Genomic DNA, 13,362 nt, shown 5'->3' on the forward strand with positions numbered 1-13,362 from the left:
CAAGCAAAACAAAACTAAGCATTATAGTCCAACAATACTCTCTATTCATTCAAGACAACCACAAGGGTTCAACAATTCATCCACACACCGCGAAGATGACAAACTTGAATCAGACTAATGGGCTCGAGGACCCTTTCACAGGACCTCGAGCTGTTACTGTCCGTTCTTCCCGGTCCACCTCTTTTCGCGCGCGCGGTCAACGAACGATGTCGGCCCTCAGCCAGACTCTGGCTTCACGCTTGAACAGTGCGAAGGCTCAAAGCAGACCTTCTCCAGACCAAAAGTCCTTTTCGGACTCCACTTCTCTTCCTCGATCACCTGTTGCAATTTATTTTCCGCAGCAAAGCAGTATCCCAGTGGCCTCAAACCTCACTTTGGAGCAAGGACGACCTGCAATCAATAGAAGCTTCTCTGCCAATACAACACGTTCGAGCAGTGTCAAGATCAGCGGTTCTCAGGTTGCGCCACGCAAAAGTACTTCAGGTCTTCCATCGTCGTCAGTGTTTGCCAACAACAGCGACTTTAAATCGGGGCCTCAGAGAAGCCTCTCAGGTCCCTATAAGGCGTCAAGTCACCCTGCTCTTCGTTCCAATGTACGAAAGAGCTCACTCGCAGCCAATCTACCTGCCCGCGAAGTTGAAAATAAACCAGTAGCGCGCCGCAGCACGTCAAACAGCACAGTCGCGCACACTCCTTCAAGCTCCCCAACCACTCAACGTGTCCTAGGGACAGCAGTCTCTACAAGTATACTTGTTCAGACGCATAGCTCATCCTCGGTGCCTACTGTCGCTGCAGTCCATCAACTTCCTCCGCTGCTCGCACCCCAAGTCCCGCACTTGAAAGCATTCACCGTCTTCCCCCAGCTCCCTATGGAGTTGCAACAAGAAATTGTAAGTCAACATAACCTTGAGGGTTGCTTTAATGGAGAATGCCCAGTAGCTGGGATACTAACGGTGAGCTCAGTGGTCAATCGCTATCGCTGTCCAGTATCACCAGGAGAAGAGATTCTTACGTGTTGCTCCTGACCCCAAATCCCTCGATCGGACCGATGATGATGCTGAACATAGCCAACTCCGCATCATCTCTGATATTCACCGTCGCCCACGCCTCGTCCCAAGTTTGCTGCACGTCTGCCAGCACACACGCCACGAGGCCATCAAGGGTTACGAGCTTTGGGGTTGTACTGATCCAATCACGTACGATACGAACGATGCCAAGGTGTACGTGAAGGTTGACGTCGATTCTTTCTTCTTCGGTGATGCAGACCTGGTACGCAACACACATGAATTTCTTTCTTATCTCGCATCATTTTTCCTATCTTCTGGATGGCATGCTCTGTTCTGCAATCAAAGTGTGTGTGCTGACGTGGATAGGATGATTTCTGGGTCTTGCACACCTTCTTCAAGGAGAGCGAACCTGAGAATGCAGATGCCGATGACACAGCAAGAGGCAACTTCATTGAGCAGATTGGACTGATCAAGCATTTCACATTTGACTACGAACTGTGGATTCAGTGTACGTCTCCCCAGGTCGCCCAATCGAACTCAATTTCTACCGAGACAAAATCTGTCAGCCCACTACACAGTCAATGCTAACATGCGGCAGTGCTTGAGTACGACGCTCTATGGCTAGCCAATCTCGATTCTGCCAACCAAATCACCGTTGCCATCCGAAATCCAAATCACGAGCAGTTCGACAAGGACTATGCTCTTTCACACGTAAAGACCATCGCCTCCCACACCTTCAGATATGAAGCTGCGCAGATCATTATGGTGAGTTACTCCTCAGATATTAATAACAGCCAAGTCTACAGAAGAGCTCTTGATCTGAAATAGTCACTAAGTCTTACAGCATATGAGTCTGAGTTCCGTCGCAGCATCAAGACAAGAGCTTCGGGGGTTGAATTGGCCAGAGGGTGGACATTTGGACTTGAACGTTCGGACTTTGTCGATGGGCAATACTATTGGGAACACCTCCGAAGATGAATCATATCTCGAGGACGTATTGATGTAAGCTCCCATACTCCCGAGTTTGTATACCAAGCTTACATCTGCAGTGAGGGCAACCGAGCCGGGCTTGTCTCTGACCAGTACCTTGAAGCTCGATTGGCAGTAATCCACGCCAATGCTCCCCAAGCTCCTTCACCTCCAGCGGTAGGTCTTACTCAAAATAACTAATGGATGTAGAGACACTGTAGATGTACATCGAAGGGGGATCTGGGATGGTCCACCGGCACAAACAAATGGCTTATAAGGGGCGTCTGGGGGACAAAGCCAGTCCTTCCGAAGTTTTTCATAGAGAGTAATGATTAATGTGGGGGTAACGTACTGTGTTTGACAGCACATCGACTGCGTGTTGGAATAAGCTTTGATTGAGGGAAGTGTTGATGGTCTTGACAACCTGTTGGGGTGGGATGATTAGTCTTTCATGTACGATTACACAAGGATACAGCACCAAACATGCTTTAGGATGGACGTTAAAATAATTTCCATGTGATATGAAGCTGGAGACCTCGTAAAAATTGCTCTTCAACACTTAGGAGAACCTGCACGTGTGCAACTGGAAGCCGTAAGCGATGATGACCAATCTCTTGATTTCTCAGCAGTCAAGTCATCTCAGCGACTTCACTTCTACACAGACAGAGTTGGTAACATTGGATGTTTAGATAGGAGCACAACTATCTATTGCAATCTAGTAAGGATATAGATATGGATCCATCAATTCCTACACAATGGAGGTCGAAGCGTCAAGACCTAGCCTCCGATCAACAACCACGAAAGAAGTCACGAGGAAGACCATTGAAGAGCTCAGACAACTCGAAAGTGCCAGAGGTATGTTTTTCTTCTAAATTTGAGCATTCGCAAGTCTATTTGGATGAACTTTGCTTTATTTTGATGATGCCAATATCTCTTCTCCATCCACCACTTCCGTTGTACCTCTTAATTAAAGTCAGCAGGAGCGAAGGGCACAAATTCGACGAGCCCAGGAGGCGTTCCGTCTCCGTAAATTGGCTGCAACCAAATCTCTGGAGGGTAGAGTTGAGTCACTCGAAGCATGTATCCAAGATATGAGCACCGTTTTCGTCGACCTAAGCGATTCTTTGATTCGATCAGCTGCATTACAAAAAGACCCAGCAACTACCCATAGTCTGGTCGCGGCAACATCTAAGTTTGTCACATTAGCAAAAGATGTGATGGATGATTCGGATGACGTGATCGACACTGCGCTTTACCCAGGATCTAACTCTTCGTATGGAGGAAAAGCCACACGACCTACAGTTGGGATTACTTCACTACCAAATAACAGACAAACAAAGTCTACAACGGCTCCAGTACCAAGGCTTCTAGTTCCAGAGCACTTTAATCCTGTTCCGGCAACTCTACTGAAGAAAGAGGTCTTTGGAAATGGCTGGTTTGGCCTACAGCCCGAGGTCCTTCGACGACTTTCACCACCTAAAAGCGCCGATTTGGGACAACTGGACGGCTCCTTTGGCGTGAAGCTGCTCCAGACAACTCTCAGTGTTGCGTATGAATACCTCATGGACGTAAGCGGCTCACACTACGATATAATAATGAACATGTACGGGTTCGCTCTCATGTATCATACCAAGGAAGAGTGAGTCGTGCACCATGTTCCAAGGCGCGATGGACTTCGCTAAGTTCATGTTTACAGGCTGATATTTAATCTTCGGTGGTTCCTTGGTCCTGGCTTTCGCGCATTGCGAGCCCTAGGACGAGCAGTGTTTGGATATAGCTCGTCGTTATCTCTACAGTATCTCAGTGCTAACAGTTCGGGATTGGAACCGAAGATTCTCAACCCGTTGATTGATGCACTGGCTCTGGTCGAGGCACAGAAGACATACCCCACGATTCAGTACCTGAATGCTTTTGATGTCGAGGATTACATCATCAGCAAAGGAGCATTTCACATTGACCAGGACACCATTCTCTTAAGGGTGGTGGATGACGAACGTCTTAATCCTGAGTGGTCAGGAACTGTAGCCAGTTCTCTCAAATCGAATGGTACCCCTGCGTTGGAAGAGATGAAAGGATATTTGCCAAGAGATGCAGCGCTCACATTCTCCTCTGCAAACGGACTTTCGTCGACTGGCAATATCCCAATTGAACCTGGCATCTTGATCAACCCATCAAGTAACCATATGGATCATGGTTGGATCGAGACAATGAACTTCGATCATGACGCGCATGATCGACACAACAGCGCATATATCAGCCCAAAGACCATAGAACGGGCCATGCCCAGGCGTAACAAGGTTCGAACACTTAGTGTTCCCCTATTGCTACAGAATCTGGCGCAAAAAAGCCCAGTGAGTCCCCAGGTTGAGCGCATGTTGCTTGGCAGAAACTACTTTTCTACACACTTGCGAGATGCATCGTTTGTCCACTCCAATTAGATCACTATTGCCCCAATCTTTACTGATTTCTTTGCATCCAGGTGTTTGGGAACGGGTCCAGGTTATCCAACTAGCACTGTAGATCTAGCGATCGAGCTTTCTACTGTTGAATACTCAGACTACTGATCAGCCTTTGATTGTGCAGTCTGAGCTATCGATTGATCTATGTTCGAAAATGACTGGGATGGAATAGGAGAGTATCTTTTACTCTGCCCTATGATAGCATTGGCTATCCACAAATGCAGCATTATCTTGGCACGATTGAAGCGCAGGGGTCTCAAATGTACTTGACATTGTACTGCGCATCTAAAATTGGGATCTGTTTACCAGTTTGGCGAACCCCGCGTAGGCGACTTGAGATTTTTGGAGAGCAGTACCAGCAACTTGGTTGCACAATTACATCTTTCCAATGAAATCGAGTACTCTTTTGATTGAGTATATGCTGCTGATACCAGAAAGATTCTGTAGTAAATGTGAATCTCTGATACAATAAATATCAATAGAGTTTATTTTAAGTACATGCTGCTGAACATCGTGACCGCCCCAGCTTCAATAATCAGAGTATGGCCAGTTATATGCCACAAATTAATAAGGTGTTGACGGCATTTGAAGTTTGCCATCGAAGTCAGTTCATTATCCGAGTTCTATCCCAAGCCACAATTCTGCGATATGCAACAGAGTTACAGAACGTGGAGAATAACTGACGTGTAGGTGCGACTGCGCCAGGAAAGTGGAGCATGCGTTTACCCCTTTTCCCTCGCTTAAGGGACGTGTCAAGTCAACAAGGTAGCAGAACATACGTCCGTGCCAAAGCACAAATGCTTGCCTTCATGGACCATCCCCATAATATGTCACACATACGGTTTATCCCAGATCTATTTCGTACACAATTTGCCATCTTGTTCAAGCATGGCGTGTTTGTCGGGAGCGAGTCAGCTGCATGCAGGCCCATCGCATTCGGGCAGCGGCGGTGACGGAGGTGGGTGATAACACGGTATCAGTAAACAAAGCTTAGCAAGCTTTTGAATCTGCGCGAGATAAATACGCCACTGGCTGTTCGTGGTGTCTGTGGACACCAGCATGAGATTGCCATTCTGAGGATTGCTTGTCCCTACCAGAGAGACCCCTGGAACTTGTGAACAAGGGTATCGTATTGGAGATCCAGGTCTCGCTGAATGTTGGCAATGAGCTGCTCTGCAAAGAACCGGAGATTGTAAATGCTGTGTAAATGCCGGTGAAACTTCGAGTGCCATGGAATTGGGTGCGGGATGGCCCGGTGACTAGCAAGGCCAAGAACAGGGATGAAGGCGGGCTCTGCTACAGTAGCCCAAACTCCAACACCCCGCGATCATTGTAGAATCTTACAAGTTCTCAGCATATTCAAATCTGTAGAAACACAATCTCACTCTAAAGGATTAAACTCGGTATTTCCAGCTCGGGCGGCGTTCGGAAAGGAGGATCGGTTTGTTCCACGTGATTTGAAATCATCCGGATGGGTGCTGAATGACGATTTGTTCTGCAACCACGCTAGTGACACATAGCATTCCGGATCCCTTAAACTCTTATATAATAACAACCCCTCTCAGTCCCGTAATTGGCTCAACATGAATTAAAGTCGCGAGGTTCTATTCTGGTTGGCTGGCTCGAGTCGGTAGTTAGGTCACGAAATCCGCAGGAAGCGCTACTTTCTGGCTCTACCCCGGATTCTGGATCACTGGGAGGAGCCACTTTGCCCGAGTTGGCGGTGATGACATGAATTTTTGTTTGTACCTGGCCAGGCTGCCTGTGCCTGGTGCGACCTAGGTCCGGAGATACCCAATCCTTCTGTCATTGTTGCGTCAAGTTGCGTGCGGTACTTCCAAATATTCGGGTTTATGGAGCATCGAAATTTTCCTACTTAGACATGAGTATGGCTACTCTGTTTCATCTACGTCTTGTATTCGCTCTCTGCATTTCCTAACCAGTTTTTGTTCCGTTAAATTGAATTTCCCTCTCGGAATCTATTCATTGAAGTAAAGCAAGTCGCTTCCTCTGGAGATTCGATGAGGGGCATTTCTTCCTATAATTTCGATGTCGACAGGTACATCAACCGCATTGTACCCCGCTCACGACTTCACCTACTCCCAAAACCAATATCATGGTTTCTAGGGCACCGAGAGAAACCCACCAAGAACGTTGGAAACGTGGTGACTTGGTTCTGGGCTTTCATTGGGGCGTTCTGTGGAATTTTGGTCATCGAAGCGGTATTTCAGACCGAGAAGCTGCAGTCTGATGGAGCTCCTATCATAATAGCCAGTTTGGTATGGCACGATTTCTGTGTTTTAGAGGTAATTACTTATCCTGTTCCAGGGCGCTGCTGCCATTTTGGAATACAACACCATCGATTCACCACTTAGCCAACCACGTAATGCCTTGCTCGGCCAGGTATTCTCTTCTGTAATTGGGGTCGGTATTACGAAACTGTTCAAACTGAACTCTGACTTTGAGAACCTTCGCTGGATTGCAGGTGCTCTATCCGTGGGTCTATCTTCTGCGGCGATGGGTATCACGAAAACAATTCACCCTCCAGCTGGAGCAACAGCGTTACTCGCCTCCACCTCACCTGACATCGAGAAGATTGGCTGGATGCTAGTCCCTCTGATCATCCTTGGAAGCGCCTTGATGCTGGCAGTAGCTTGTGTCGTCAATAATATCCAGCGGACTTTTCCTGTCTATTGGTGGACGCCGGTTGATCTCAATAGACCCAAGAAAGGAGATGTTGAGGAGCAGACAGAGAAGGAGGTGAAGGATGAGAATGCCGAGTCGTCGAGTTTCGATGACTATATCCAGGGCAGAGATGGGAAGATTGTGATTGATGGAGAGCGTATTGTGATACCCAGGTGGTTGTCTATGGATGCCGAGGAGAGGGTCATGCTGGAGATTTTAAGACAGAAGTTACGGGAGGGCGAGCTGTTGGAGAATACTACGACGAGAGATACCAGCCAGACTCACGTTAATGTCTCGTCATGATATCAATAAAATCTGCTTCAATTCGAATGTCTGCGCAATGTGCATTGTACTTTCCACGATATGTCTCTCTCCTTACTGCAGAGAAGAGCCTCCCGGAGTACTGGCCGATGTGGAGCTCTCTCAATACTCGTTTTCAAGAGTGAGAGACACCAGTCACAAAGTTGCGCTCAGATGAATTCTTAGTAGTAACATTTCAATATGGATACTTTATTTAGGATCTGAGAAGAGTCTATGTACTGCTAATACTATTACAAGTCTGTTCAAGGACATCGGTACCATGCAGAACAGTCCAGAATCTCAGAATTCATTGACCGAAACCACGCGAAGGGAAGAAAGCAAAATGGAAATATGAAAACATCGCAGTGCAGTCCAATTCTAGCCGCGAAGACCCATATGTCATCGTTAGTAGCGACTCTCCTCTTACCCTACAAGCACATTGTATCGGTTAGTATCCCACTCACAGCCTTCAACTCGCCTTTGACGGTAATCCTGGCAGCTGTGATGTGGTGGACGGAAGTCCATGCGAGAACAATAGTAAGGGCCATCATTTGTCAAGAGAGGAAGATCGTTGGAAGTGCTCAATAGCAGATCACCTTTCCTTCCGTGGATGGCGAGAGGAGTGCTGAGGACTGAGGTGGTGAGGAGTGCCTGCAGCCAATGCAAGCTGACGAAGGAAGTTTAGAGACTTCATATTCAATTTTTTGATACCAAACTTCTCTCGTGAAGTTGGTTGGTATCTATTGGAAGCAATATGATGTGGCGCCTTTTCTTTTCTCGAGAATGGGCTACCATGTTTCTGAAGGAAACAATCTAAATCGATGGCAAAGGGGGCTATAAGTATTTGAAATTACCATACTTTGATACTGTTGGCAGGCTGGAGACTTAGAATTGGCTATATGGGAACCGAACGAGGCAGTGTCTCCGAGTCACCGGTGCAACTCGGAAACTTAAGGCAAATAAATATTTTGAGTGGCCTCGGCAACGAAGATATATCACCAAACTTTTCACCGAAAAAAGCATCCGGTTTCGGACGTGCCAGAAGCATTAACGACACTTGCAAAGTAGCAGTGCGATCTTTGTTGCGCCTGCAACGACTTGTTTAAAAGCGATCTTCTTCATTATCAGGATTGTAGTAGTGAAAGAGCTGATGTTTATAAAGTGAGGGATACAAGCACAGGGTCACATATGAATGTATATTGGAACAATCCGTGAAGAAATAGATTATTTCAATGGTACTACTACGTATGAGATAGCTAGACTGCAGTGACAAGTATACCAAATAAGTCATCTGTAGTCTGGGAATGTAGAAAGTTTAAAATTTCATTGAGTCGACGCAATTGATTGGCCCGAGGCGGAGGACTCTGGCAAACTTCTGGAAAGTCTAGAGATGTTGATACATGTCTCTTCCACCCGGACTAGCCACCATCGGCACGCACTTGCAGCTGCCTCGATGTCAGGTCTGCCCGTCATTCCGCACTCGACATCACCCTCATACTTGAGACCTGGGTCACCTCCCGGCTCTGTAGCCAATTCACAACAAGTTTACCGACGACTAGCCGTCCTCCCATGCACTTGCAACTGCCCTGCGAACAAAATACGCCAGCTTCCGTCCCGCATGTATGTTCCAAATAATCGGCTGTATCTGAGCTGTCGAGCTCTGACTTGACACTTGAACATGTTTATGAGCAGTAGGGTTGGGGGTATGGACAGCCTTGCTAACCAGCGAGCCTCATGGAACGAAGCGTCGAGTCAATTCCCGAATATGGTTTCGAATCAGCGTGTATTCGGAGAATTATCGCCTACGACCTCTCGCCCTCCTCTCAGTATTTCATCGGTACTGCAGTTCCCAGAAACCACACTATCATTAGACTGTAACAGTTAGCTACCACTCTTTGTAAGAACAAAAGTATACGAGCAAAAGTGTGTGAGGAATTTGAATTTCAGAAACCCAGTTTTCTAAGCACCGCTGACCCCACTGGGACTACTGCATGTGACGATGCCACACAGTCCCGTGTTTGTATGTGAGGCCCACCTTATACGGCTCTTCCTGTAAGATATTTATGGTGATAGTCATCATTGTATTCCTTCTCTTGCGTCCTTCATCTCCGTTGCTTCTCATCTTCTTCTGTCCCGCAGAAAATATGCACAAATAGAAGATCTGCGAGGCAAGCAGACGAGTGCAGAAGATGAAAGGGAGGTGAATGGATAGAATTGGAAACTTACTGAGCGGTGATATATGGTTGTCTTGCCTAGGTCGGGGGATGCTGTCTATTTGCTTAGTGGGTTTGAGTTGGAAGACTTTGGTTTGAAGATCCGGAAAGGAAAATTAAGTCGGCCAAATGCCAAGCGATGACACACTAACCCCAAGATAGACTAGCAGGATATCACGTGGGTTAGATCTGGAAGCTTTGTGGATCAAACATTTACGGTTTGACAACCATCCCTTCCCTCCGTCCAAGTAGTTATTGCGAGGAAATCCGGGGATGATGTTTGGTAGATCAGACAAAGAGAGCATGGCAGGCAAGCAGTCCCTAGTCGCGGGGTACAGACAACATGAATTATCGTCAGACCACTGCGGAATTGAGTTATCTCCATGCGCTGGCTGCGCGGAAGGTCCTTCGAGTGCTTCTGCATGGAGAAACACCAGAGAGGCGCACAGCGGAGGAGGTCCATGGTGGCGTACTTTCTCCACACTCTGCGGAGGTGAATATGCCGAAGATGTGTTGCATGTAGATGAACGAGATCCTGGCCCGGTTGCGTTTCTATGAGTAGGTTACGATTCACAGCCATGCAAGTAGCTAAGGAATCTACGGAACAATAATTTACGATTTTTGGTGTCCTATTTGCTTCAATCTGCGGTCCTAAGTGTGTATGATTTACCCCGTTCCGCGGATAGCCCGGTAAAAAACAGCGTTTATGTACAGAAGAATCGTAGAGACCGTGATTGCCAAAAGCGACAAAATGAATGTATGGGAGCCCAAACTCCCCATCAGCCCAATACCGGGATATCTAGCCCTTCCTGTGAACCATATAACTCCTCTCCCCTTTTTTCCGTAAAGCCAGACGAAGAACAAAGTATGTAAACGTGTCGTAAAAGGAGCGTATGAAAGTGGACAATGGTCCAGAAAGTATTATTTACAAGAAGAGGATTGCGTGCTGCCGTGGATCCAGGTGAGAGCCGGTCCCGTTAGATCCACATGGATGACATAGCTGGTCTGGAATCGCCAAAGGTACTCAGGAAAAGTCCTTGGATTTCGCTCATGTAATCTTCTGCGCGGAACTTGAAAAGGCCCCTGGAGGCCAGTTCTTGCTCCTCCTCATCGACGACTGCTAACCTCTCCTTACTAATTCCAAAGTCCTCAGCCAGTTCGGAAACCTGAGCGAGCTCGTTGCCGAATGGGTGCTGGTCGATGACATCTGGGTTTGCGGCAAACATGTTGATAGATGACCGAGCTGTTGACATGCTGCCCTTTCGGGAGGCTGACATCCGAGAGGCTGATCTCTCGACACTGAGCTTCTTGGTATGTGAGGGCGATCTTTTTGGAATCAACGGCGCATCATTGTCTGAAGCAATTGATTTCGAGGTGCCAAAGTAACATGATAGTTGATTAGGCTCTGGAGTAGCTAGGGGAGCACCGAGGTCAGTGACTGCTAAATCGGATGTGATCTCGGTATTCTTACTAGGAGAGGATTCAACCGATGAGGTATCTGGAGAAGTCATGGGTGTCGATCTGTTCGAAGGCGATCTGTCGGACTCATCTCCGGACTGGGAAGACCTCGAGGCGCCACTGCTTGGATACAGATCTGGTGCGTTGTATGAGAGCATGTTCGTCGTAGATAGAAGTTCGACAGGCGCAGAGATCTTTACTTGTCTCAGTGATGATCCAAAGGAGTGCTTGGTGGTGAGGTTTCTCTTGAGCGCAGCGTCTTCCATTTTGGCATTGCGCCTAGTTGTGAAAGCTCTTGAAAGAGACATTTTTGCTGAAGATATCGGAAGTGGATGACAAGGAGTTTTGTTCTTCCACCCAACGAGGTTGCTGGTGTGGGTGGGTTGTGAAGGGTGGGGTTAACCGGATAAAAAGATGGCCTCGTGCAGATGTCGCGAGGGGTCTACCTTTTGTTGCTGTACTCCACACCTGCTCTTTTCGACCGTCCGAATGATGGACGGACTGAATGAGCGCGAGTAGTGATGAGGTCCAGGTGACTGTTCAGATTGATTCCGTTTGGACAAACAGGTGCGTTAGCTGGCAGCAAGGTGGAGAGGAGACCCGGGGATCTTCGTTGTTGAATGGGCGATATGTTTTTAGTGAATATGAGAGGAATATGTACGTCGAGTAGATATGTTGTTCAATCGTCGGCGATGGAAATGTTACGAGAGAGAGAGAATGTGATGACCAGGACGCGGTCCGTTGGGTAACTGTATAAACTTGTTGGTGTGGTGAAAATCTTGGGATCTTGAGGGAGTGTTAATGGATGTCGAAAAGGAGTGTCGAACAACCAGGTTCAGAAGGAGTGAATATGAGTGCTGGCACGCGAATCGACCCGGCGATGCTGATACTGCTGATGATGCTTCGAGGAGCAAGAGAACGAGAACGAGAACGAGAACGTGTTGAGGAGAAGATAAAGAAAGTCTGGGTGAGAGTGAGCAACAGAGGAGAATCCTTCTTGCTGGCGCTGCAGTGGTGCCGGCGGGCTACGGATGCATGGTGCTCGGGAAAACAGCAGGGGGATCAACAGACGGCTGAGGGATGGGGATGGGATCCTCAACCCTACGGAAGGGAGAAGGGAGGGGAGGTAAACTCTACCTAGGTACCCCTGACTTCTTCCAGGCGTTATCCTTTGGATGGCTCAGGATGGCCAGACGAGGCGTGAATAGGCTCAATTGTGCCAAACTTGTGGATAATCCGGGCACGCCAGCAGCCAATAACGGGGGCTCTGTGTCTAGTTGCGCTGTTGGTGGCACGCCGAGCCTGTTTGCAAGATGCTAAGTTTATCTTCTAGGCCCAACGCAGTAATCTAACAGAATCCAAGCGGAAGTGTGTTTTTGGAAGTTTTTGCTCGTGCGTCGCCCGCTCCTCGAGTCCTCGACCTTCCCCAAATTGATTCGTTTCTCCTGAAGTGGTGGGCATCATGGACATGGACATGGACATGGACCCATGGGCTTGGGCAGGGGCTTGTGCAGGGGCATGGGCAAGGTAGGCGTGGGCCTCCAGCTGGCGAATGATAAGCTGTGCCGCCGGGCAAAAGTCGAAACAAATCCGCAGGGGAGGGCGAGATCAAGAGCTGTCATTGGTGCGTCATCCCATGTCTGATGTTTCAAGCAGAAAGGCTGTCAGTGTCAGACCAGTCAATCATCAAAGGCTCAGATCGCCAGGAACGGACGACCAAGGACCCAAGACCCAATGCTTGCGCGCGCGATCGAAGTCCGAGTTGGCCACTGACGTTGATGTTCAGGACCGAGAGAACAGAGAACAAGAGAACATTACCTTATGCAGGGGTTGTCGTCACAAGCGAGCGCCATCAGCTCACCATGTACAGTAATTTACGAAACACGTCAACTACCTAGGTACTGTACAAAGTTGTGGCACCCGCGTCGAGTGTGAAGCTCACAATTGCTACATCCCATACAGTATGGGCCGAATACCCTGAATAGAACAGATAGGAACACAATGTGGAAGCAGTCGCGTCCATCAGATAGGCATTCAAAAGAGTCATCCAGCTCTCGCAGTCTTCTTCATACTCATGCAGCTGGTGCCGAGCCGAGCAACTTGCGGCCCCAAAACTCAAAGTTGCGAGATCCTCAAGCAAAATAAATAGACTGCGCAAGGTAGTCCACACTCGACAAACCCCGCGGGTCAAGCGCAAGAGACTTCCAGCGCCTACATCGCTGACCAAAGACCCACGATTACTGATGTACTCGAGCTCTTCTTCAACTCGGC

At 48.1% G+C, this 13,362-nt stretch overlaps 4 protein-coding genes across 7 annotated transcripts; 3 read left to right on the forward strand and 1 right to left on the reverse strand.

Moving 5' to 3' along the window:
• Window positions 1-95: 95 nt before the first annotated feature.
• On the forward strand, window positions 96-2,177 carry ONS95_008001 (uncharacterized protein; the record flags this gene model as incomplete). Its single annotated transcript, XM_058501530.1, has 6 exons — window positions 96-890; window positions 964-1,269; window positions 1,374-1,515; window positions 1,606-1,772; window positions 1,852-2,009; window positions 2,057-2,177. The coding sequence occupies 6 exons, from the start codon at window positions 96-98 to the stop codon at window positions 2,175-2,177; spliced, it is 1,689 nt and encodes a 562-aa protein (XP_058362850.1).
• A 450-nt stretch (window positions 2,178-2,627) lies between these two features.
• On the forward strand, window positions 2,628-5,818 carry ONS95_008002 (uncharacterized protein). Of its 4 annotated transcripts, XM_058501531.1 has the most exons (4): window positions 2,628-2,831; window positions 2,957-3,615; window positions 3,673-4,327; window positions 4,456-5,818. In XM_058501531.1, the coding sequence occupies exons 1-4, from the start codon at window positions 2,709-2,711 to the stop codon at window positions 4,486-4,488; spliced, it is 1,470 nt and encodes a 489-aa protein (XP_058362851.1). In that variant the 5' UTR covers window positions 2,628-2,708; the 3' UTR covers window positions 4,489-5,818. The 4 variants fall into 4 exon arrangements, with proteins under 4 accessions (XP_058362851.1, XP_058362853.1, XP_058362852.1 ...); XM_058501533.1 differs by having other exon boundaries at window positions 2,628-3,615; XM_058501532.1 differs by having other exon boundaries at window positions 3,673-5,818.
• Window positions 5,819-6,004: 186 nt separating this feature from the next.
• Window positions 6,005-7,550, forward strand: ONS95_008003 (uncharacterized protein). The gene is made up of 2 exons (XM_058501535.1): window positions 6,005-6,714; window positions 6,764-7,550. The coding sequence occupies exons 1-2, from the start codon at window positions 6,457-6,459 to the stop codon at window positions 7,421-7,423; spliced, it is 918 nt and encodes a 305-aa protein (XP_058362855.1). The 5' UTR covers window positions 6,005-6,456; the 3' UTR covers window positions 7,424-7,550.
• Window positions 7,551-10,610: 3,060 nt separating this feature from the next.
• ONS95_008004 (uncharacterized protein) lies at window positions 10,611-11,399 on the reverse strand (the record flags this gene model as incomplete). Its single annotated transcript, XM_058501536.1, has 2 exons — window positions 10,611-11,047; window positions 11,105-11,399. The coding sequence occupies 2 exons, from the start codon at window positions 11,397-11,399 to the stop codon at window positions 10,611-10,613; spliced, it is 732 nt and encodes a 243-aa protein (XP_058362856.1).
• Between the last annotated feature and the right edge of the window lie 1,963 nt (window positions 11,400-13,362).

This window comes from Cadophora gregata (genome assembly GCF_030347475.1).
Source record: "Cadophora gregata isolate MNR1 chromosome Unknown scaffold_2, whole genome shotgun sequence".
Taxonomy (NCBI): domain Eukaryota; kingdom Fungi; phylum Ascomycota; class Leotiomycetes; order Helotiales; family Ploettnerulaceae; genus Cadophora; species Cadophora gregata.

Coding starts and splice junctions, on each gene's coding strand:
- ONS95_008003 (XM_058501535.1), top strand. CDS start 6,457: ATGAGGGGCATTTCTTCCTATAATTTCGATGTCGACAGGTACATCAAC. Junction 6,715..6,763: donor CTATCATAATAGCCAGTTTG/GTATGGCACGAT, acceptor ATCCTGTTCCAG/GGCGCTGCTGCCATTTTGGA.
- ONS95_008002 (XM_058501532.1), top strand. CDS start 2,709: ATGGATCCATCAATTCCTACACAATGGAGGTCGAAGCGTCAAGACCTA. Junction 2,832..2,956: donor ACAACTCGAAAGTGCCAGAG/GTATGTTTTTCT, acceptor TAAAGTCAGCAG/GAGCGAAGGGCACAAATTCG. Junction 3,616..3,672: donor ATGTATCATACCAAGGAAGA/GTGAGTCGTGCA, acceptor TCATGTTTACAG/GCTGATATTTAATCTTCGGT.